This window comes from Lathyrus oleraceus, chromosome 6 (assembly GCF_024323335.1).
Source record: "Lathyrus oleraceus cultivar Zhongwan6 chromosome 6, CAAS_Psat_ZW6_1.0, whole genome shotgun sequence".
Lineage (NCBI taxonomy): Eukaryota > Viridiplantae > Streptophyta > Magnoliopsida > Fabales > Fabaceae > Lathyrus > Lathyrus oleraceus.
The window spans coordinates 429410007-429435568 of NC_066584.1; the positions used below are offsets into that span (position 1 = coordinate 429410007).

Consider the following 25562-nt stretch of genomic DNA (forward strand, 5'->3'; position numbering starts at 1 on the left):
GAAAGATGACAAAGTCTCCATTCACAGGAAAAGGTGAAAGAGATAATGATCTTGTGGCCCTCATACATACTGATGTATGTGGACCACTGAACATACCATTCAGAGGAGGTTTTCAGTACTTCATCACATTTACCGATGACTTCAGTAGATATGGATATGTGTATTTAATGAAACACAAATCAGAGTCCTTTGAAAAGTTCAAGGAATTCAAGAATGAAGTACAAAACCAACTAGGTAAGAATATTAAAACTCTTCGATCAGATCGAGGTGGTGAATTTTAAGCCTAGAGTTTGATGACCATCTGAGAGAAGAAATTGAACCCTGTTAGACATGGTCCGATCCATGATGAGTCACACCGATCTTCCAAACTCCTTTTGAGGACATGCACTATTGACATCAGCTTACACACTTAACCGTGTTTCATCCAAAAGGTTGAAAAGACACCATATGAGATATGGAGTGGTAAGAAACCACATATGTCTTACATGAAAATTTGGGGTTGCGAAGTTTAATGTGAAACGACAAATTTCAACTAAGCTTGAGCCCAAATCTGACAAATGCTTATTTGTGGGGTATCCTAAAGAAACAAGAGGGTATCACTTCTACAATCCTTCTGAGGGCAAAGTGTTTGTCGCTCGAATTGGAGTTTTCCTGGAAAGGGATTTTATTTCCAAAGGAACTAGTGGGAGGAAAGTAGAGCTTGAAGAAATTAAAGAATCACAAAGCATCGATACACCTATGGAGGAATTAGAGCAGGAAACACAAGTGGTTGTGTAAGAGCAACCTGCTCAAGTAGAACAAGACCAGCGTAGGTCAAACAGGATATGTCACCTACCTGAGAGATATGGATATCTCATCAAGGTGATGTATTACTCATGGATCAAGATGAGCCTATGACCTACTCATGGAATCTTCGTTTTGATGAAACGGTAAAACAATATGGATTCATCAAGAACGAAGATGAGCCTCGTGTCTACAAGAAGGTTAGTGGGAGCATGATCGTTTTCCTGGTATTATATGTAGATGACATATTACTCATTGGAAACGATATCCCTACCCTGCAACAAGTAAAGTCTTAGTTGGGGAAATGCTTTTCTATGAAGGACCTAGGTGAAGCAGCCTATATGATAGGAATCAGAATCTATAGAGATAGATCACAAAATTGCTTGGCCTAAGTCATAGTACATAGACAAAGTGCTGAGACGCTTTAATGATTCCAATGGTTATGTGTTTTGCTTAAATCGTGGCGCTGTGAGCTTGAAAAGTTCAAAGCAAGATACAGTTGTTGATTCTACAACCGAGGCCGAGTATATTGTTGCCTCAAGTGCAGCAAAGGAAGCTGTTTGGATCAAAAAGTTCATTAGTGAACTTGGCATAGTCCCTAGCATTATGGATCCCATTGGTATCTATTGTGATAACAATGGTGCTATCGCACAAGCTAAGGAGCCTAGATCTCACCAACGGTCCAAACACATACTCAGGCGTTATCACCTCATTCGAGAGATAATTGATAGAGGAGATGTGAAAATATGTAGAGTACCAACACTTGACAATATTACTGACCCACTGACAAAGCCTCTTTCGCAGCAGAAGCATGATGGCCATACTAGATCAATGGGCATTAGGGGTAATGCCTGATTGGCTCTAGTGCTAGTGGGAGATTGTTGGTGTAAGCCCTAGAGGCCAATACTTTTGGTACTTGTATCGAATTAATAAAAGGCATTTTCTTTATTATGGTTGATTAATAAAGTCCCTGGAATAGATAGTCCGTTTAATGTATTAAGTGTGACTTAATCATGAGAACACATTAAACATAAGGACACTATTCTTAAAGTATCCGTAGTCGAGCTTTAGTGTGAAGTGGGATAACATTAAAGCATTAAGACTATTATGTTTGTAGACTGATGATCACATCTCATGGATCATGGATAAAGAGTTATCAAGTCTTAAACATAGGTATGAATATTAGGAGTAATATTTATACTGGATTGACCCGCTATGAGAATACTATATAGAAAGTTATGCAAAGTGTCATAAGTTATTCTCATGGTGATAATAGTGTATACCACTCTACGACCTGAAACCACTATGGACCCTAGATATAGAGTCGAGTGCTTTATTGCTGATCCAACGTTGTCCGTAATTGGATAACCATAAAGACAGTTGATGAGTACTCCACAAAGCATGCTGAGGGACATGAGTGTCCTAGATGGAATTTGCCCATCCTGCGTAACAGGATAAATGTCTATGGGCCCAATATTGAACTGGACAAGGGTGACACGGTCTATACCTTGTGTTCAATAGAGACATAAGGGCAAAGGGGTAATTATACACATAATTATTATCACAGGAGGTTTTGTCATATCACATGACATTTTCGTGACTTGGGTAGCAGTGATGTGTTGCTAGATACCGCTCACTGTTTATTATGTTAAATGCGTGATTTAATATAATTGCCAACGTCGCGAAAACCTACAGGGTCACACACAAAGGACGGATTTGATGAGAAATAGAGTAACTAAGGAACACCGTAAGGTACGGTGCACTTAAGTGGGAGACGAAATATGGTAAGGTACCAAATACTTAAGTGATTTTGGCATATTATGAGATATGGGCCAAAATACACTTAAGTGGGCTTTTTAGCTTGAAGCACACACAAGTGGTTCTATAAATAGAACCCCTTGGGTAGAAGCATTGTCACTCCACTCAGACTGAAATTCAAGTAGAGACTTGGAATTTCTTTCCCCTCTCTCTCTCACTCAAAGCCTTCATTTGTACCAGCTAGCACTGAGATTGAAGGAACCCGTTCGTGTGGACTGAGTAGAGACGTTGTCATCGTTCAACGTTCGTGATCGACACAAGAGGTAACGATTCTATCACTGATCATGCCCATTCGTAAGGATCACTAAATAGAGAAATTTTTAAATTCCGCTGCGCCTTGGATGGCTATTCTCCTTCACTGTCTATGTTCAAGTATGTAGAGGTAGAAGGTGAGATTGATGAGACTTTGTGTCAGGTCTTTGAGGCAGTTCAAGTCAAGGATGCAGCTCCAGTGGAAGAGGTTGAAGCAGGTATCTCTATTTCGTCCTTCAAGCAGGCACATGCCTTGGTAAATTCAGGTGTTGCTCCCGGTTGGGGACGTCTGTTGGATTTACCTGTGAAGGAAGACAAGTTTGGGATTGGGTATCAGCCAGTATTGATTTCTACAACTTCAACGCCTCAGACTCGTCAGGGGCCGATTACTTTCTCTAGTGCTGGCATCATTCAATATGGCCAAGTCTCTGCAATCAACAAGGAAAGATGAGGATAGTGATTGCGACATTGACAACTGGGTGCCTCCAAGGGTCCAGGGTGAAGTTCTCTGCAACTGGTCTTCTGAAGAGATTATCCAAGTCACTCTTCTTGAAGAGTAATTTTCTTTGTTTATTCATGCATATCCAAGTCTTACGGTCCGCCCAGGGCGTAATGACTCATTTTAGGGCTCATCTATGTGAATACCTGCATTTTTTATCATAAATAAAGGACGTCTTTTTGCATTCAAATATTTTGTTCATTTTCTTTCAATTTTTGCAGTTTCCAAAAAAATAATATATATATATATATATATATATATATATATATATATATATATATATATTTGGCAATGTTTTGTTTAGTTTTCACTCCTTGTTCACACTCATAAGCACATACCATCACCCATGCAGATGCACGTCACCGGATGCTATTGATAACAGTTCTACTACGGTTCGCTTCGACTTTGAAAATCCAATCTTTCAAGCTGAAGAAGAGGGTGATGAAGACTGTGAACTCCCTGAAGAACTTGTCAGGTTGTTGAAACAGGAGAAAGGGGTCATTCAACCGTATCAAGAGTCTATTGAAGTGATTAATCTCGGTACCGAGGACGTCAAGAGAGAAATCAAGATAAGGGTTGCTTTGGAAGATAATGTGAAGAAGGGGCTGATTAAATTACTGCAAGAGTATGTTGACATCTTCGCTTGGTCTTATTAGGACATGCCAGGGCTTGACACAGACATCGTGGTACACCATTTGCCTCTCAAAGAGGATTGTCCTCCGGTCAAGCAGAACCTCAGAAGAACAAGACCAGAGATGGCTGTCAAGATAAAGGAAGAAGTGCAAAAATAGTTGGATGCAGGGTTTCTAGCGGTTACAAATTATCCGCCATGGGTTGCAAATATTGTTCCAGTACCTAAGAAGGATGGAAAGGTACGGATGTGTGTTGACTACCGGGATCTGAATAGAGCTAGTCCTAAAGATGATTTCCCATTACCTCACATCGATGTTTTGGTGGATAACACGGCCCAGCTCTCGGTATTCTCCTTCATAGATGGCTTTTCTGGCTATAATCAAATTAAGATGGAACCAGAAGACATGGAGAAGACAACTTTCATAACCCCATGGGGCACCTTCTGCTACAAGGTGATGCCGTTTGGTCTGAAAAACGCTTGGGCAACATATAAACGAGCTATGGTAACTCTTTTCCATGATATGATTCATCATGAAATCGAGGTTTATCTTGATGATATGATTGCCAAATCTCAGACGGAAGAAGAACATTTGGTGAATTTGCAGAAACTGTTTGAGCGTTTAAGGAAATTCAAGTTGAGGCTTAATCCGAACAAGTGTACTTTTGGGGTGAGATCTGGAAAACTGCTGGGTTTTATTATTAGTGAAAAAGGGATTGAGGTGGATCCTGAAAAAGTAAAAGCAATACAAGAAATGCCTGAGCCAAGAACAGAAAAACAAGTCAGTGGTTTCTTAGGGAGGTTGAGCTACATTGCAAGGTTCATCTCTCACCTAACAGCCACGTGTGAGCCAAAATTCAAGTTGTTAAGAAAAGATCAGGCTATCAGGTGGAATGATGATTGCCAAAGGGATTTTGAAAAAATAAAAGAGTATTTGCAGAATCCTCCAATCCTTATGCCTCCAGTCCCAGGGAGACCGCTGATTATGTATTTGACAGTACTTGATAATTCCATGGATTGTGTTCTCGGTCAACACGACGAGACAGGTAGGAAAGAGCATGCCATCTACTACCTGAGTAAAAAATTCACAGATTGCGAGTCGAGATACTCAATGCTTGAAAAGACATGTTGTGCACTTGCATGGGTTGCTAAGCAATTAAGACAATACATGCTGACTCACACAACCTTACTGATCTCCAAAATGGATCCAGTCAAGTATATATTTGAGAAGCTAGCTCTCACCGGAAGGGTTGCTCGTTGGCAAATGGTACTGACAGAGTACGACATCCAGTATACATCCCAGAAAGCCATCAAAGGGAGTATTCTTTCAGACTATCTTGCTCAGCAGCCGATTGATGATTATGAGTCGATGAAGTTTGATTTTCTGGATGAAGACATCATATTCCTCAGGATGAAAGACTATGAAGAGACAGTTGTTGAGGAGGGACCTGATCCTGATGAAAATTGGACTTTAATGTTTGATAGGGCCGTCAATGCCAAAGGAAGTGGAATTGGTGCTGTCATTACCACTCCGAAAGGTGCCCACATGCCTTTCACCGCTCGTCTGACTTTCGAGTGCACCAATAATGAAGCTGAGTATGAGGCTTGTATCTTGGGTATTGAGCAGGCCATTGATTTGAGAATCAAGACTCTGGACATCGTCGGAGATTCAGCTCTAGTGATCAATCAAGTGAATGGTGATTGGAATACTCTCCAGCCTAATCTGGTCCCCTACAGAGATTACACGAGAAGACTGTTGACTTTCTTCACAACAGTAAAGCTGTATCATATACCTCGTGATGAAAACCAGATGACAGATGCTCTTGCTACTCTATCCTCCATGATCAAGGTGATTCAGTGGAACTATGTTCCCAGGATTGATGTTATGCGCCTTGATAGGGCCGCGTATGTGTTTGCTGCTGAACTAGTAGTTGATGACAAGCCCTGGTATCACGACATCAAGTGCTTTCTGAAGAATCAAGAGTACCCTGCAGGGGCATCCAACAATAACAGAAAGACTTTGAGAAAATTGACAGGCAGTTTCTTCTTGAATAAAGACGATGTGCTGTATAAGAGGAACTTTGATATGGTTTTGCTCAGATGCGTGGATAGACACGAAGTGAACATGTTAATGTAGGAAGTTCATGAAGGCTCCTTCGGTACTCATGCCGGCGGACATGCAATGGCTAAGAAATTGTTGAGAGCGGGTTATTACTGGATGACCATGGAATCTGATTGTTTCAAATATGCTCGGAAGTGTCATAAATTCCAGATTTATGCTGATAAGGTGCATGTGCCGCCAAATCCTCTGAATGTGATGTCTTCACCGTGGCTGTTTGCTATGTGGGGCATTGATATGATTGGAAAGATTGAGCCGACTGCTTCCAATGGGCATCGCTTCATCCTTGTTTCCATCGACTATTTCACCAAGTGGGTCGAAGCAGCGTCATTTGCGAAGGTCACCAAACATGTGGTTGCCCGATTCATTAAGAAAGAAACTATTTTTTGTTATGGGATTACCGAAAGAATCATTACTGATAATGGTTCTAATCTCAATAACAAAATGATGAAGGAGTTATGCAAGAACTTCAACATTCAGCATCACAATTCTTCCCCTTATCGTCCTAAGATGAACGGTGCTGTTGAGGTAGCAAATAAGAACATAAAGAAGATTGTGCAGAAGATGGTCGTTACGTACAGAGATTGGCATGATATGCTACCCTTCGCCTTGCATGGGTACCGTACTTCAGTACGTACATCGACCGGGGCAACCCCTTACTCCCTTGTGTATGGTATGGAAGCAGTCCTACCTGTTGAAGTGGAGATTCCTTCTCTAAGAGTCCTGCTGGATGTCAAGTTAGACGAAGCTGAATGGATTCGAAAAAGGTTTAACGAGTTGAGTCTTATCAAGAGAAGCGAATGGCAGCCATTTGTCATGGGCAGTTGTATCAAAGCCGAATGAAGAGAGCATTTGATCAGAAAGTGCGTCCTCGACGCTTCCAAGTTGGAGATTTGGTGTTGAAAAGGATCCTTCCTCCTCAGATAGATCACAGGGGCAAATGGACTCCTAACTATGATGGACCATATATTGTTACCAAGATTTTTGATGGTGGAGCCTTAATACTTGCAACTATGAATGGTGAAGACTTCACTTCCCCTGTGAACTCAGACGCAGTTAAAAAATACATCGCATAAAATAGACCCTCTGAATAATAAAAAGAATAATCCAGGCAAAAAATGGGCATCCCGACGAACCAAGAAAATGAAAAAGGTTCGGGCAAAAGTTAGGGATTAAAAATGAAAAGATTGTACACCCGGTAAGTTGAAAACCTGAAAAGGCAACTTAGGCAAAAATGGGTATCCCGGTGGATTGAAAACCCGAAAGGGCGATCCAGGCAAAAGTTAGGGATTAAGTGAATGACTGTGTTCTGAGTAGTTCTGAATCTCATCTCGTGTCGATAACTGGAAACTTTCGAAGGATAGGAAATAATCCAATCATTTTTTTTTCCAGAAAGCTGATCATCTGGAGGATCTTGAAGACGAGCGAGTCATAGCAGAATTGGCCGATAGAAATCCATTTCACATTGCCATTAGATTAATTTCTGTTTTTTTATCTTTTATGCAATTGCCTCTTTCCAGGGATTGCTTCCTGATGTAAATGCCTATTCATAGGCCATTCAATTAATAAAATCATGTTATTCAATATATCTCCGTGTTCATTTTCATTTTACTGTCTTGTTTGCAAAGATGACGTCCGAATTTTTGATAAATATTGCATCATGAAACATAAGAGCTTTATAGGTACATGCTCAATAAACATTTAAAATTGCTATAAATTTTAAGTGCTTTGGATCGTCTATTCAGAACAGGAACACTCGGGGCATTTCCTTAAGGTTTCCAGCAGATGATCACAGATGTTTTTCTTCAGCTGTTGGTACTTGGTTTCTTATCCCTACAGAGCTGATCCGAGCATTGGATTCTTCAATCCCCAACAGGTTCTCACTACTGTACTTCCCCAAGCGTGTGTTTTAGACTATACACTCCTTAGTAGAGTTGACAGTGCCAGACTGTATATCCCCAGTGGAGTTGACAGTGCCAGACTGTATCTTCCCAGCAGAAGCAACTGCTCCTCAAAGTTCGATGCCAGATCGATGATCTCGACGCTAGATCCGTGGTCTCCTTTCTTGAAGCAGAATCTCGGTACCGTATCAATGTTTTGCTTCCCCGGCTGAGTCGTCTCTCTCGTAGATTATGGTTGCCAGAACCACCGTCGCTTTCCTCAGCAGCAAGCTCTCAGTGCCATTCTCTCCCTAGTCAGAGGCTCAGTATTTTGTTATTGCCAGAACACCGCGTGGCTGGTCATTTCCCCACAGAGTTCATTATGCTGTGTATCTCCAACAGCATTGCCAGGGTCCAGAAGATTGTGATCATTTCCCCAGCAAATTTTTTTGCCTCGACTTGGTGTTCTCTCTAACCTAGCATTTCGCATCCCTGCATGTAGAATCATATCGCATTGCATCCTCCCAAATCGCGTAACATTTCCATTTTCATGGAGCATTACGCTAATGAAAAATTCAAACATACGCATGAAAAGCATAAAACATTCTTGGTATCCCAAGTGATAAGCCAGAAGTTTGTCTCTAGTACTCAGACTGAAAGTTTGTTCATAACTTATCCTTTATTATTCCCAACAGGGGTCGTTGGCCCACGTGCCACCTCAATTGTCATTTTCCCTATTTCTGCCGATACTGGCAGGCATGCAAGTTTCCGGTATTCAGACCGAAGTGGCATTCAGGCCAATTCCCGGTGTTCAGACCGAAGTGGCATTCATGTCAGTTTTCCGATGTTTAGATCAAAGAAGTTTCCAACGTTCAGGTCGATGCAACTTGTGGTATTCAGGCCAGTTTCCCGGTGTTCATACCGAAGTGGCATTCAGGCCAGTTTCCCGGTGTCAGACCGATGTTTGATAATCTGGTATTTTCCGATGCTCAGATCGAGGTCATTTCCAGTATTCAGATTGATGAGCGGCATTCAGGCCATGGTTATTTCTGTGTTACCATTTATTTTGGTATTCAGGCTAACATTCCTTTTTCGGTGTTCAGACCAACTCTCACCATACCAGACGGATTCTTTTTTTCAAGACCACCTCTTTTCCGATTCTGACAGTCATTGTTACTTCATCTTTCACTTTAGTGTAAATTTCTGGGTTTTTATCGTATTCAATCCCTCGACACCTCGAAAGTGCGAAAGTCGTTGCTATCTTCCTTCCGGGTCTCCAGTTGATTGAATAGGGGCAGCTATAATACCCCAAAATTTACCCTTCATTTTTCCTGGAAGCATGGGATTATGTTTTACACTTCATTAGCATTATACTAGGTCATACTCATTGCATACTGCATTAGTGACATGGAAATCAGGTTTTGATTGATCACTCCTTAACAGAAGGATCCCACACAAAGCAAGGTTGAGATTTGGACTTCATTTTCTATACATACAAGTCACAAGGGTCTCAGGAGGTCTCCAGGCATCTTATTATGGTCTACAGTTCATCAGTGAAGGATTCAGAGCTATCGGAGTGTTCATCTGAATTTAATCAGGAGATTAGGGTTTCATGGCTATCTGCAACAAGAAATGTTTGGTTGGAAGTAGAGGGGCTTATCTATGTCATGATTGGAGAGGCATATTGGCCTAGGAAGATTCGCAATTATCTCAGAAAGATCCATTGGCAAGCAGTGCAATCAGTTCCTGATCATTTTGCCCTAAATTAGGATTTGGTTTAAAATCAATTTATTTCTGATTCTTGGGGTGAAACTCTTTTTCATGTACCTCCATATGTCCACAAGGGTCTACATACAAAAAATCAGCTCTTTATTTGAGCCAGAGGTGCTTCAATTGATCATTAGAATCGGGAATCAGACAGTTTGGGAAAAGTCAACTATGGGGTCAGAAAAGTCAACTCCTGACATTTTGAGAGTGGAATCTCAAAATTTATGCCTAGGGGAGCCTACATGTGAAATTTGATCAAGGTTGGATCATGGATTCATCATTTAATCAGGAATTGGAAAAGTTACTTAATTTGGAAATGGTTGACTTTCCATTTATGGCAAGTTTTCATGATTGTTGCACTCACTTTAAGTGCATTTTCTATCAAGATAAAAGCTCCATTTGAAAATTTCTCCAACATGAAAGTTGTTCCTTTTGTTCCAAGCTTTCTAGAGATATAAAGTTTGTTCCATTTGGATTAATATTGAGAAAGTTATGCTTAGTCAAAGTGAGGCATTTTTTTAGGACATTTAGAAAAATTTCTAAGTCCAAAATCTTCAAAGTTTGTCAAGACTTCTTGGCCAGTTTACTTGCACTTCAAGACGTCATTTGAAAATGTTTTCTTCACAACAATTGTACCTTTCCATGTCCTCTTTCACATCATTTTGGAATCATCTCATTTGGATCCATGGTTTGAGAGATACATTCACCTAAAGTGGGCACCATGACATGACTTTCTATGCAGATTTTAGGCCAAACTGGCCCAGCCAGTTCTGCATGATGAAACCTGAACTTGAGGCCCATTTTTCACCTTCTTCCATTCATCATTTCAACTTTTGCTCAACATGAAAGTTGCTAAGCTCCATGATATCTTGCTACTGTTTGCATTATTTCTCCAATTGGTGACTTGAGCATCAAGTTACTTGGCCATAAATTCACCATCTTGGATTGTTTTCTTACTTGCCAAGCCATGCATAAAATCAGCACACGTTCCTTCCTCATGTGGCCATGCTTTGGATATTTACTCACTTAAATTTGGCCTAAAATAACAATATTTCACATGCCCTAATACACCTCACTTCACACTTTTATTCTCATGGATATCATTTATTTAAAAAGCCCATGGAAACACTTGATCCACCACTATTTAAAAGCTACAAACCCTAAACCTAAGGGGGCATTGGAAATTCGTACCAAGGCAAGGCAAAGAGGTCACATAACAGCTCTTAAAGTGAGGCACATCTATCACTAGGTAACTCTATCACTCTTTTTTCCATGGCCATGAATGGTATACCTATGCTTATTATTGTTCACCATGCTAGGCTTATCATTGTTTACCATGCTCATCATCATATTCATTTTCATGTTAATCATATGCTTGTGTTAATGCTATCGATTTGTGTTGCTGAATTTTTACCTTTAGCCGTGTCCATGTTGACCTCTTGTGGTCAACTTTTCTCCATGATTAAGCTATTGTTTCTACTAAAACAAGATACCATGTTATTCTACACATTCCATACTTGAACTTTGGTTTTTATTTCATCTCATTTGGTGCCCTATAGTGCCTGTATTTTGTTGTGGAAGATTGGAAAAATTCATTGTGTTTCACATGTCCTAGCTCATGCATGGCATTAGGGTTTGGTTGGATGAAGAAGATGATGCCGTGTCATTTCGTGAGTCGTTAGATCCATCATGCATGTTTTAATCATAGTCATCTATTTGTATTTTGTCTTGTAGTGACTTAATGAAAGTTGCCCAATTGATAACCATGTCACATGCTTTTAAAAAATAAAATGTACATTTTAGTTGTTTCACATGCTGACTTAAAATTGTTTGGACTGGGCCCATGCGTTTTGCTCTTCACACCCCACGCCTGGCCCATTAGCATCATTCATGTCCACTTTTATTTTCTTTTTAATTCACATCCATTTTTCTGTTTTGCTTTTAATTATTTAAAATATTTTCTTCGTCCATAAAATTATCCAAAAATATTTTTCATATTTCTTAATGTCTTATTTAATTTTATTTAATTTTTATTTTCGTATTTATTTAATGTTAATATTTTATTTTAATTATTTATTCCAAATGGTCCATTTTAACACACTTTTTTTCTTGATTTTATTTTATGACTTCAAATTATTTTTTGATTTTTGGGATGAAGGTTGACCAATGTCCCATGGTTAACCTGACCTTTTCTTGGAATTTTATTTCTCATTTTCAATTTATTTTGGATTTATTTTTGACCTAGTTTGGTTGGTTGACTTTCAATTTGACTTCTGTTTTATTTTAATTAATTTATGTACCAATTTTTATTATTTTTAAAATATTTTTGGGGGATGATGATGTCCTGACTCCATCTTATTTATTTTAATTTTTCATAATTTTATTAATTAATTTACTATTTATTCTTGATTTATTACTAACCTAGTCTTGTTGGTTGACTTTTAGTTTGACCTTTGTTTCATTTCAATGAATTCAATAACCAATTTTCATTATTTTTAAAATATTTTGGGGGATGATGATGTCCTGACCCCACCTTATTTAGTTTAATTTTTCATAATTTTCTTGATTAATTTACTATTTATTCTTGATTTATTTCTAACCTAGTCTTGTTGGTTGACTTTTAGTTTGACCTTTGTTTCATTTCAATGAATTCAATAACCAATTTTCATTATTTTTAAAATCTTTTTGGGGGATGATGATTTCCTGACCCCACCTCATTTATTTTAAATTTTCATAATTTTCTTGATTAATTTGCTATTTATTTGATAATTTTTAAGTTGACTTGAATTTTCAGTTGACTTCTTTATGATCGATGTTTGACTTAGGGATTGCTTATGGAAATTGAAGAGATCTTTTAATCCTCCCTTGTTCATCTCATATGCCATGTATTAGAGACCTTGTATCTTGATTTTATTTGGTCCTTACCTCATTTCCCGATTACATTATTCAGTGAACCCTTTTGGTAGATATTTTCATCTGTCGGATCCATCTATCATCTGTTACATTTGTTTCTTTCATCCATGCTCAATATTGCTTGATTGTTTAACATGTTCATACTCCCATGAATTGTTTAATGCTCCATTATTTGATTCTTTGATTGGATTATACACTTGTTTACTTATCTATTGTTGGATAACTATTGCCTACTTGTATGATGTATGAGGCATATATTCTTATTGTTTGATTTGCCATGAACAATCCCCATTCATAACAAATGTATCCCTCTCCCATGAAGTGTATAATGTTTATTATTTCATTCTTTATTCATCTGTTAATACAAGAATTAAAACGAACATTTGATAATCATTTCAAAACAAGATCAAAAGCTTGATCCAACGTCGAGTAATCATTTTCAAAACTTAACAGAACCAACACACATTCATCCCTCCTCTTGTAAGTCGATTGCTTCATGCATCGCGATTTCTCTTGTAAGTCGATTGCTTCATGCATCGCCATCTACCTGTAAGTCGATTGCTTCTGGAATCGCCATCTACCCTTATCCTTGGTTCCTCTCCTTGCTCCATCCGTCGACTCTTGTTCCGTTTAGGTAGCATCCATTAGGTAGAACCCTTTGTATGATAACATAGGTAGAATTCCCTTATTCTTTGCATGCTAACATTAGGTAGATGTTCCCCTCTGTAAATCCTAACACATAGGTCCACACTGCATGACAACTCTAGGGCAGAGCTTCCCCACTTTTAGACCTTCCGTGCGTCTCCGATCTCGTGGCATGTCAATCCGTTCTATTACAAAGAGGTAACTGCCTAAGACTCGATTCAGCGAGCTGTGATACCTACTGCTAGGATGTTGAACACATTGCCCACTTTCCTTTGACACAGTTGGTGTCCTCTTCTATAAGTCCATGTTCAGATGGAAATCCCTAACCCGTAGTTAGTCGAACTACGATAACTCTGATTCTCATGTTCAGATGAGATACGTAGGCCCGATATGTGATGTCTTGCCGAGGTTTTGACTGACAACTAACAACTAATCCTTGCTCGCTTTCGCCCTTGTTGTGATTCTTTTCTCTCGCCCTCGTTGCGATCGAGACATTCCCTTTCTCTTGCCCCAGTTGCAACCGAGATCCTTGTTCCCGTAGTTAGGCGAACTACGTCTTGCTCTGATTCTCATTCCAGATGAGATACATAGGCATAAAACGCGATGTCTTAGCGATAACACTTCTCTTTAGCCCATAGGTAGCCGAGTTACGAAGACTCTGATTCTCATACTCAGATGAGATACGTAGGCAGTGGATGCGACATCCTTGCGAGTCATTCCCTTTTGACTTTCTTTTAGCAGATAATACTTTAGATAAACCTACACCCTTTAGACTAGAATAACAAGAGTGGATCCCGTAGAGTACTACGGATGCGTAGGGGTGCTAATACCTTCCCTTCGCATAATCGACTCCCGAACCCAAGATTTGGTTGCGAGACCTTGTCTTTTCCTTTTTCTCCAGGTTTTCTTCGATCGTTTCCTTTCCCTCCTTTGGGATAAATAACGAATGGTGGCGACTCTTCTGTTTTCTTTTTTCGCCGGTTGTTTTTTTCGCACCAGTTACGACAAATACTGATCGGGAAAATAGCAAGTGTACTATTTTGCCTGTTATAGTAATAATGGGGAAATTCCCCGAATATCGATCTCAAGGACTGCACGTTAGTATTGAGTTTTAAATTATCATTCAATTAAACCAAAAGTATTAATTTGGTTTTTTGAGTGTAAAAAGAAAATAATAAAGAAATATGAAAATAAGGGTTTATAGATAAAAAGGAACAATGCCAGGGAAGGTGTATGATTTATCCCTGTAATAACTCTGAGTTACTATTGCATCAACAAATATCAATTACTACCAGTTCTCAAGGGTATTTTCTCCCAAGTCCTTGGTGAGAAAACCTTTAATCAATCTACCCTAATTCTTATGTCCATAGCCAATTAGGGTGAAGTTAAGCTGTATAATATCAAGAATACTGCAGAGTAACCTGATGAAAACCTTATCACTGGCGGTCCAACCTAAGTGATAACCATAGATCAATATCGTAAACAAAATATTATAAATGCAAATGTAAACTCAAATTCATTACAATTCTAAATCAGGGACACCCCCTAGCATTGGGGGGTTTAGCTACTCATATTATTTAAAACAAATTCAAGATAAAAATTACACATTACAAGTAATTGGATGACTTTGATCTTCAATCGCTCCCGCTCATGAATCTCTTCAGCTCTCCAAATGCCTTGATCTCTGTAATACTTGATTGCTTCACAATACTTTGGTTTGTTGTATTCCAAGATGATTTTTCGTTTGGTAGAAGACCTCTTTTTATAGTGAAAGTTCCCAGCAGCAGTTGGACAGGTCCAAAAATGTCTCCACAAAGCCCGAAGAATGAAAATCCCGAGAAAATTGGAAAAATTGGGCTTGGGCTGACACGGCCCGTGTCAGCTGACACGGGTGGCCGTGTCAGCCTACTGGTTCTCCTGACACGCCCATGGCATGCCCAACACGGGGGGAGTTTTCTGCCTGACACAGCCCGTGTCAACTGACACGGGTGGCCGTGTCAGGCTACTGTTTTCTTCTGCTGTTTCCCTTGCCCTGACACGGCCCGTGTCAGTTGACACGGGTGGCCGTGTCAGGCCTCATGTACTGGGATTTTCTGCTCTTTAGCGTACCGGACTCTCGCACTGTCGTGTTCTGAGTTCTCCGGTTCTTCTACCTGGATCTGTCTGACAATAACACAGCTATCCCACGCATAAAATCAAGATAAACAAAGTAAAACATCATAAAGATTAAAAATGCGCAAATAACATAACGGAAGTAAAACTACTCAAATTGTACCTTAAATGCTTGTACAGTATATCAAATGTCTCTATTTTGCGTCGGATCAGTAATGAAAACTTACTATAAATGGTGACTAATCATAACCCCAAACTTAGCTCATTGCTTGTCCTAAGTAATGTTTCAGTACCACTCCCCAGAATTCTTTATGCTTTCCACCACTGCTGAGATCATTCGCGAACGTCTTCCGTTTTCCTTCCACAAGTCCTACCCATCCTCATAAGTCATCACTCACACTTCCACTTTAAAGCATCGTTTCACCTGTCAGCTTATTTCAGATTCTCACCAATTCTCTCGGGGTAAACTGTTTACACTCATAATTCAAAGTATACAATATCACTCACAAGTTTGAATAGTCTCTCTTTTCTCATCACCTACACACAACACACACTTTTAAGGTCTTTAGGGTTGTAGCTTGGCTTGGGTTAGGGTATGGATTAAAAAGGGAAACAAGGGGATTTTGGTTAAGAGTCGATGTTGCATCTTGTGTTTGTTTCTTTTATTTCCTCGGTTTTCTTTTCTTATTTCTTGATTTTTTTACCGACTGCCCTTTTCCGTGCTTTTTCTTTTGAATCATCGATTGTTCGATTTTTCTTTCTTTTTCTCGATTCCTCAATTTTTCTTTTTCTTTTGTTTTTGTACTTTCTAGGGATTTGAGAGCTTTTGGGGTTTTTACCCCAAACTTAGCTTTTTAACACAGTTGGAATGTCTTCTCATGACTCTGAACAGGGTGAGGAAGTGTTTTTGACCAATGGTTACATTCATGGTGTTTTAAACAAAAAATGGATATAGGCTCAAAGGGGGTTAATGAAGGATATAATAATGCGGGATGGCTAGAAAGGCTCGAGGTTAATTACAAACAATGTGCCTCAGTGTGTGTATCATGCAGTGATAGTCCCAGAGAGTCTACGCAAATTTAGAGTGATAAAGACAAACCTGAATGACGCTCATGATGATTAATGTGTTTGGCCTTTTCTGACTCACTTGGTTTGGTTCAGCTTTGACAGGATCCACAGTGCTTCTTAATTTGGTGCAATTGCTTTCTTACTTCGAAGTATGCAGGATACTTGTGTCGGTTAAGCTGTATACGTTGCGTCCGATCTTTACTTTCAGCAGTGTCACTTTCTGGGGAGATCCTTCACAACAAGCCATGGTGAGTGGTGTGATCTTTCATCCACTCTCACTTGTGATCATTACTTTTCCAACCTGTCAACACAGACTTGACACACACACTTGCAGCATAATATACATTCAACAGACAAATTCAATACAAAATTAAAAAGTAAAAATAACATAAATAAATTGCAAATAAAAGACATAAAATCTCCCCCATACTTGAACTCAACATTGTCCACAATGTTTGTGACCAAGCGCGGAGGAGGGAACTTACAGGGTCCTAATGAGGAGGTGGTTGCGAAAAATGCAACATCAACTGTCGCATCATGCTGCTCATCTCATCCAACATCGCCCCCCTAACGGGCTTGCTCGATGCATTGCCTTTGCTGTTCAGTCCTCAAGTCACCTATTTCGGTCTGTATCCAGCCCCATTGGTCAGTTGACCAAGATGAGGAACCCGCCGCCTGCTGGTTGGGTTCCTGATGCTGTGGGGCAAACTGCTCAGGCGGTGCTTGAGGATCTTCCTCTTCTATTGCCGTTCCTTCTTCCTGATCATCTACAAATTGGTCACCTGCATAAAAATGGTCAGTGTCGTGGCCCTCATCCACATTGGGATCGGCGCTCACATACAACCAATTCACACAATCAGTGATAGCCACTCTGTTCGGATCCGACAGAGCGATGATAAACCGTTTATGAATGAGGACGGAATAATAGGTAGGGGAAACCGCAATCACACCTTGGGAAATTAGAGCAGACATGTCAATTTTAGTATTACCTGCGATTGGCGTGTCCTCGAGTAAAACAACCTGATACCCGAAATGCAATGCAATTTGGGTGATCATACCTCCCACGGAAATGCCTCCGGAGTTTGCTCGGCCGACTCTCCCCAGTTAGTCTGCTGCAAAGGCAACTACATTGATGGTCTTGTTTTGAGCCATCGAGTACATGAAGAATAGCTCTCTCTGAGTAGCTACTCTAGTGATGTCGCCTCTACCAAACAATGTGTAGGCTAAACCTTTTTAGGCGTACCTGAAACAGGGATTCTGGATGCCCGATGCTTTTGCACCTTTGGAGGAGTAATCCATCCTCCCAGTTATGGCGATCCAAAAATCCTTAGGGGAAAACCCGTCTGGGACCGCTCCGGGTCCGTTCAGCGGGATTCGGAGTATAGCAGCTAACTCCGCAACAGACAATTCATGATAATTGTTAAATAATCGAAAGCGTAAGGTGCCGAAATAATACCTGGTGGTGTTAACCCACCGCTTTTCTAGCTGGAACTCCAAGGTGCTGAGGAACTCGAGAGTAATGTGTTCGTAGGTAGGCGCCTCCAAACTCATATACTCGAGCATGCCTAAGACGTGGAACATTCGGTCTACCTCAATTTTCAGCCCTATATCGGTTAGAGTCTTCTCACACATATACCGGGTCGACGTGAGCTTGCGTTTCCGGTGAATTTGGTAACGCAGCTCTTGCTCCGGGTTGTCAAACACAATATTGTGGGGATTAGGATTCCGGCTCGGGCGCCTTCGGGACATCGCCATCTCTGCACGTTGTTGCTTTCTAGTAAGGATTTTGTTCGAGGACATTTTGGACCTACAAAAATAGCGAAATTCCGAACTTTTGAGTTAGAAAAATCTAAAACCGTGGTTGCGACCGGAACGGCGAGGTGAGAAATATTTGTGAAGGGTGTTTGGACTATAGGTGAGTGGAGCTTGGTTGCATGTAGGGTTTTTTGTGGTGAGGTGAGTGAGTTTTAATGGAGTTTGTGAGAGAGTGGGAGAAGAAGATGAAAAAGTATGAGAGAGAGTGATGAAAAGTTATCTAAAAAACTGATAATGATGAGTGATTAAGGAAAAAAGAGTGGTTAAGAATGGTTTAAGTGGGTGGGCCCCACGAAAATTTAAAATTTTCAAAAAAATTTCAAAAATTTCGCACGCCTGACACGAGTGGCCGTGTCAGGCTACTGTTTTTACCATTTTTCCAACTTCTTTTACAGTGGTCCTGACACGGGTCGTGTCAGCTGACACGGGCCGTGTCAGCTAAGGCCACTGTTTTATTATCCTCAAAATCATTTTTCTTACAGTGCTCCTGACACGGCCCGTGTCAGCTGACACGGGTGGCCGTGTCAGGCCACTGTTTTTAAGCATCCTTCCCAAATTTCCCCTCTTCTGACACGGCCCGTGGCAGTTGACACGGGTGGCCGTGTCTGGCTGTCCTTTTGGCTGTTTTTTGGTTTTCTTGTCAGGTTAACTGTTGGTTCCTATGGCTCCTCCTTGTGGGACTCTTGTATACCTACAGACACATACAACTAATTATAAATAAAAAGCATGGGTTGCCTCCCACGAAGCGCTTCGTTTAACGTCGCATGGCTCGACTGTTCATTTCCCTTATAATGGGGGGTATTTCAGGTTTAAAACCTTATTGCACCTCTTGTCTACAACTCAGACGTTGTCTCTGGTATTAGTGTGGACTCCTTTGTGCCACAATTCCTTTTTAACGTTCCTTTCGGTTAACGTGCACTCATCCATGTCGAGCTTGCATCGACTCGTCTTCATGAAAGGTCGACCCAAAATGATGGGTGCCTCATTGTCTTAGGTATGTCTAGGATTACAAAATCGACTAGAAAAGTCAAGTCCGCTATTGTTACCAGCACATCTTCAGCTATACCATATGCATCTTTTCTTGAGTGATCCGCAAACTTTAGATTGGTCTTTATATCACTGGTATTTTTAATATCCAGCCTATGGTAGATCGGTAATGGCATCAGATTCACACTAGCTCCAGAATCTATTAGTACCTTTTTGAAGGTTCTTTCTTTGATTGTGCATGGTACTGTGACAGTTCCTGGATCCTTTTGTTTGTTGGGAATATTCTTCTCCAGGGAGTTTGCATTATATTGTTCCTTACTGGATACCTGTTCTTCAGTGGTTGGTTTCTTTTCAGCCATTACCTCTTCCATGAATTTCTTGTACATGGGCATCCTTTCAAGTGCTTTAAACAAGGCCATATGACCCTCAATCCTTTTAAACATTGTCATGAATTTCTCCAAGTCTGACTCACTAGGTTCCTTCTTTGTCATTCTCTGAGGGTATGGCAACTTAATCACCGATTTAGTTCCTTTTGTAGTTTCTTCTTTAGTCGGCTCGCTCGGTGATATAATTTTTTTTCTTTTTAGCAGCCTTTTTCTCTGTCGTCGTGACAGTATTAACATTCTCCTGACCTCTCATATTTTGAACTGTTTCACTTGGTAGGGAACCTGGTGTTCGAGAACTTGCCAGTTGCTGTGCTATCTGCCCCAGCTGAACTTCAAGATTCTTTAGGGAGGCGGTGGTGTTTTTCTGATTGTTTCTAGTCTCTTGTTCAAATTGCCTATTTTGAGATGCCAGGTTTTCAATGGCAATCTCCCAGTCTGCCTTTTTAGGTGCCTGCTGTTGTTGCTGTTGCTGATACTGAGTCTGATATTGCCCTGTACCCTGTTGCGGAACGTTCCCTCTCTGATCTTTCTAGGAGAAGTTTGGATGATTCTTCCAACCTGGGTTGTAAGTGTTAGAGTAGGGATTGTTCTGCTTCAAGAATTTGATCTCTTCAATTTGTTGGGGAGTTGCAAAGCAATAGACCGTATGATGAGGTCCATTACAGATTTCACAAGTGCTCTCCTGAGTTGGTTGAACCTGCACGACCTGTTGAGTACCTATATTCATAGCTTTCAGCTTTTTGTCTACTTCAGCAGCAACAGTGTCTTCCAGACGGATTTTATTTGTCTCTAATTTTATATCAATCACCCCATCTGGCTGCCTGGTACACCGGTCATAGAGCCCTAGATGCTCGTTAGCAGCTATTACTTCAATGATCCTCTTGATACCAGTGGTTGTTGAGAAATTTGTTGAGCCACCGGCTGCTGTATCAATCAACTGTTTTGTCTTTAATTTCAACCCATTAACGAACATCTCCATTTGTTCTGTCTGATCCATATTATGAGTGGGAGACGCGACTAAGATCCTTTTGAATCTTTTGTATGTGTCTCCCAATGATTCACCATCCTTCTGTTTGAAATTCAGAATTTCATACCTTTTTCTCAGGAATACTGCTGCTGGAAAATACTCATTTAAGAATGCAGTTTCTATCTCCTCCCAGGAAGTGATACTACCGGCAGGGAGAGAATAGAACCATTCTTCCGCGTCTTCAGTTAAAATGAACGGGAACATTCTTGATTTTTTTGCTTTATCAGTGTGACCATCAATTTTCAAGGTGGTGCTCATGGTCAAAAATATTTGCAGGTGTTTGTTGGCATCTTCATTAACCTTTCCGGTGAAAGGTTTTCTTTCCAATTGATTGATCGTGCTAGGATGCAGTTGAAAATTTGTCACATTCACCGGTTGGTTAACTATGGTCAGTCGACCACCCGGTGCGTTTGCACCTCCATAGTCACCTAGGAGTCTCTCCGGAGGTGGAGGAGGTGGAATTGGAGGAACTTCAGCCATAGGTTCCTTGACTTCTGGTTGATCCGAGGTACTTTCTTCTGTAGAATCCACTCTTTGTTCTCTGCATCTTCTGTGAAGGGTTCTCTCGATCTCTGCGTCAAAAAGAATTTCAGCTGAGGGTTTTCCTCGCATACACTGGTTAGTAAAATATAAATGACAGAAAAATAATTTTATTGCAGAGCAACAAAATTTTAATTGAAATAAAATTAAACTCTATATTTTTGGCAGTCCCCGGCAACGGCGCCAAAAACTTGATCGAGAAAATAGCAAGTGTACTATTTTGCCTGTTATAGTAATAATGGGGAAATCCCCCGAATGTCGATCTCAAGGACTGCACGTTAGTATTGAGTTTTAAATTATCATTCAATTAAACAAAAAGTATTAATTTGGTTTTTTGAGTGTAAAAAGAAAATAATAAAGAAATATGAAAATAAGGGTTTATAGAGAAAAATGAACAATGCCAGGGAAGGTGTATGATTTATCCCTGTAATAACTCTGAGTTACTATTGCATCAACAAATATCAATTACTACTTGTTCTCAAGGGTATTTTCTCCCAAGTCCTTGGTGAGAAAACCTTTAATCAATCTACCCTAATTCATATGTCCATAGCCAATTAGGGTGAAGTTAAGCTGTATAATATCAAGAATACTCTGGTTCATACAGGGTATCCCTAGTCCTAGGTGATATCTACTGCAGAGTAACCTGATGAAAACCTTATCACTGGCGGTCCAGCCTAAGTGATAACCATAGATCAATCTCGATTGGTCCGAAAGAGAAAGCAATAAACACATCAAAAGGTTACCGTAAACAAAATATTATAAATGCAAATGTAAACTCAAATTCATTACAATTCTAAATCAGGGACACCCCCTTGAATTGGGGGGTTTAGCTACTCATATTGTTTAAAACAAATTCAAGATAAAAATTACACATTACAAGTAATTGGATGACTTTGATCTTCAATCGCTCCCGCTCATGAATCTCTTCAGCTCTCCAAATGCCTTGATCTCTGTAATACTTGATTGCTTCACAATACTGTGGTTTGCTGTATTCCAAGATGATTTTTCCTTTGGTAGAAGACCTCTTTTTATAGTGAAAGTTCCCAGCAGCAGTTGGACAGGTCCAAAGATGTCTCCACAAAGCCCGAAGAATGAAAAGCCCGAGAAAATTGGAAATATTGGGCTTGGGCTGACACGGCCCGTGTGCTGACGCGGGTGGCCGTGTCAGCCTACTGGTTCTCCTGACACGCCCATGGCATGCCCAACACGGGGGGACTTTTCTGCCTGACACGGCCCGTGTCAGTTGACACGGGTGGCCGTGTCAGGCTACTATTTTCTTCTGCTGTTTCCCTTGCCCTGACACGGCCCGTGTCAGCTGACACGGATGGCCGTGTCAGGCCTCATGTATCGGGATTTTCTGCTCTTTAGCGTACCGGACTCTCGCACTGTCGTGTTTTGAGTTCTCCGGTTCTTCTACCTGGATCTGTCTGACAATAACACAGCTATCCCACGCATAAAATCAAGATAAACAAAGTAAAACATCATAAAGATTAAAAATGCGCAAATAACATAACGGAAGTAAAACTACTCGAATTGTATCTTAAATGCTTGCACGGTGTATCAAATGTCTCTGTTTTGCGTCGGATCAGTAATGAAAACTTACTATAAATGGTGACTGATCAAATACTAAAGTAGTTCCTTGGAAGTATGATACGGACGTAGTTAACCAAAGGTATGAGAAAGTAGGTCAGAAAGAAGGTCTAAAGATTGCAAGCACTGATATAGCAGTGGGAAGAAGAATGACCCATAGTGGTCGCATTTATACCCCTTAGTTTAACTTGGCTTCACCAATTCTACTGAAAGGAACCACCACCACTGTTACCGACAAAGGCAAACGGGTGATCCCAACTGATGAAGACACTGGATTTTTGAGGATTATCAAGAAGAGTGATTACAATATTATTGATCAGCTGCATCAAACTCATTCAAAGATATCCATTTTGTCTCTTCTCATGAGTTCTTCGACTCATAGGAGTGCCTTGCATAAATTGTTAGCTCAGGCTCATGTCACTCACGACATTACTATTGATCAATTTGATGGGGTCATTGCCAACATTACAGCATGCAACCATCTCAGCTTCAGTAGAGAAGATTTGACAAAGGATGGCCAAGACCATAACCGTGCTTTGCACATATCTGTAAAATGCCAAGAAGATACCCTATCAAGAGTCCTTGTGGACACTGGCTCCTCTATGAATGTCTTACCTAAGAGGATGCTCGCTAAGTTGGCATATCAAGGGGTTGAGATGAGGCCAAGTGCATTAATTGTCAAGGCATTTGATGGATCGAGGAGGACCGTCATAGTTGAAGTGGATCTGTCATTCTTAATTGGTCCACATGTGTTTGAAATTACTTTTCAGGTTATGGACATCAATCCAAATTATAGTTGTTTGCTTGGAAGGCCGTGGATTCATGCCACTAGGGTCGTGACATCCACCTTGCACCAAAAAATGAAATTCGTTATTGATGATAAATTGGTGATTGTGTCCGATGAGGAAGATCTTATGGTAAGCCACCTCTCTTCATTCAGTTACATTGAGGCTGATGAGGATGCTTTGGAAACTTCTTTCCAATCTCTTGAAATAGCCAACGATGTCTTTATGGAAGTCAAAGAACCAAAGGGGAAGGGTATTACATCTTTTGCATCATGGAAGAAAGCAAGATAAACCATTGAGGAAGGAAGCCCCGAATGTTGGGGAGATGTTATTGATGTCAAACTAAAGTTGGACCGTTATGGGTGGGGTTACAAACCAACTAATGTTAAGAAGGGAGCATCAACCTCCACCAAAGGACGTCCGAAGACTATCCAAGAAGTGTTTGTCAGCACTGGATATCAAGTCAATGATATTGATGAAGATCTTGAAGATGAAGATTTGAGTAACCTGGTGTACTAATGTGATGTGTCTTTGAACAATTGGAAGGCGATTGAAATCCCAAAGATGTTTCCTTTGTCAAAGTAATTTGTTGTTTTTTCTTTGTTGTTTTCAAAATTCCATAGATATGTCCAAAGCTATTGGACTATTTTGTAGGGCCACCTTTACATTTTTAAGATTATATCAATGAAGGTGTTTTGTTAAATTCCCATTTATTCATTTACTGCTCGTTCTCTTTCACTTTTAAAGGAAAACGACAATCTTTCAAAACTATTAAAATAAAAATCATTTTCCTCTTGCATTCCTTTGTTTTTTTACTTTTAATAAAAAGCAAATCATTTAAACATGCAGAATAAAAGAAAACCCTGTTGAATCCAATGACTATATGTTCACTCTTAACTTTGATTCACCCATCTACCAAGCTGAAGAAGAGGGTGAGGAAGATTGTGATGTTCCCAACGAACTGACAAGATTGGTTGAGTATGAGTACACAGATCTCCAACCATATCAAGAGAACGTATAGACAATTAACCTTGGAACTGAGGAAGCGAAGAAAGAGGTCAAGATTGGTACAACACATGGGGCAGGCGTCAAAGAAAGATTGGTCAATCTTCTACAAGAATATGTGGATGTGTTTTCATGGTCGTATCAAGATATACCCGATTTAGACATAGACACTGTTGTTCATAAATTACCACTCCGACCAGATTATTCGCCAATAAAATAGAAACTCCGAAGAACAAGACCAAACATGGCTTTGAAGATTGGAGAAGAGATCAAAAGACAATTTGATGATGGATTCCTTACAGTTGCAAAGTACCCTCAATGGTTAGTGTAGAGGTAAATTCATGACCATTAAGCTATGGATAAACTTAACATCAATTAAACCAGAGTCGCCACCGGGCTTTTATTGTTTCCAAGGGAAAAGGGAAAAGTACGAACAAAACCCAAAGATAAGAAGTTTTCAAATCAAAACTAATAAAATGCCAGAGATTACAGGTAAGGGGGTTGGTTACACAGAGGGAAGGTATTAGCACCCAAAGTATCCTAGATACTCCTAAGGAGCCCTTTCTTGTGTGCATATGTATTTTTGTACAAAATGATATTTGCAATAAATAGAGTGGAGGGATGAGAAAAGAATTCATTAATTATATTTTTGTGTTTGACAAGACCTTCGAACTTGTGCCTACGTACCAACATAAAATGAGGGATTAAAACCTCGTAGTTCGTGGTATAAATTTCAAAGTGGATGCATTGCTTTTAACAAAAGTTTAAGTCTAACAAAGGCACAAAAGGCCTAAAAAGGTTTGAATGAGTGTTAGTTATTTTTGTCTTTTGAAATTTTAAGTCAAATATAGTTAAGTTCATTTAAAAGTTTGATTAAGAAAAAGAGTTTGAAAATGCAATGATATAAGGCCAAAGTTTCTAATTTGCAATATGGTCTAAG

At 40.0% G+C, this 25562-nt stretch overlaps 1 protein-coding gene across 1 annotated transcript in view; it reads left to right on the forward strand.

Annotated features, from left to right (window-relative positions):
- The window catches only part of LOC127096079 (uncharacterized), a 64800-nt gene extending 40892 nt beyond the window's left edge, over positions 1-23908 (forward strand). Inside the window, exon 2 of the mRNA XM_051034699.1 lies at positions 23015-23908. Coding sequence (XP_050890656.1) covers positions 23015-23908 — 894 coding nt within the window. The remainder of the gene's footprint in view (positions 1-23014) is intronic.
- The last annotated feature ends 1654 nt before the right edge of the window (positions 23909-25562 follow it).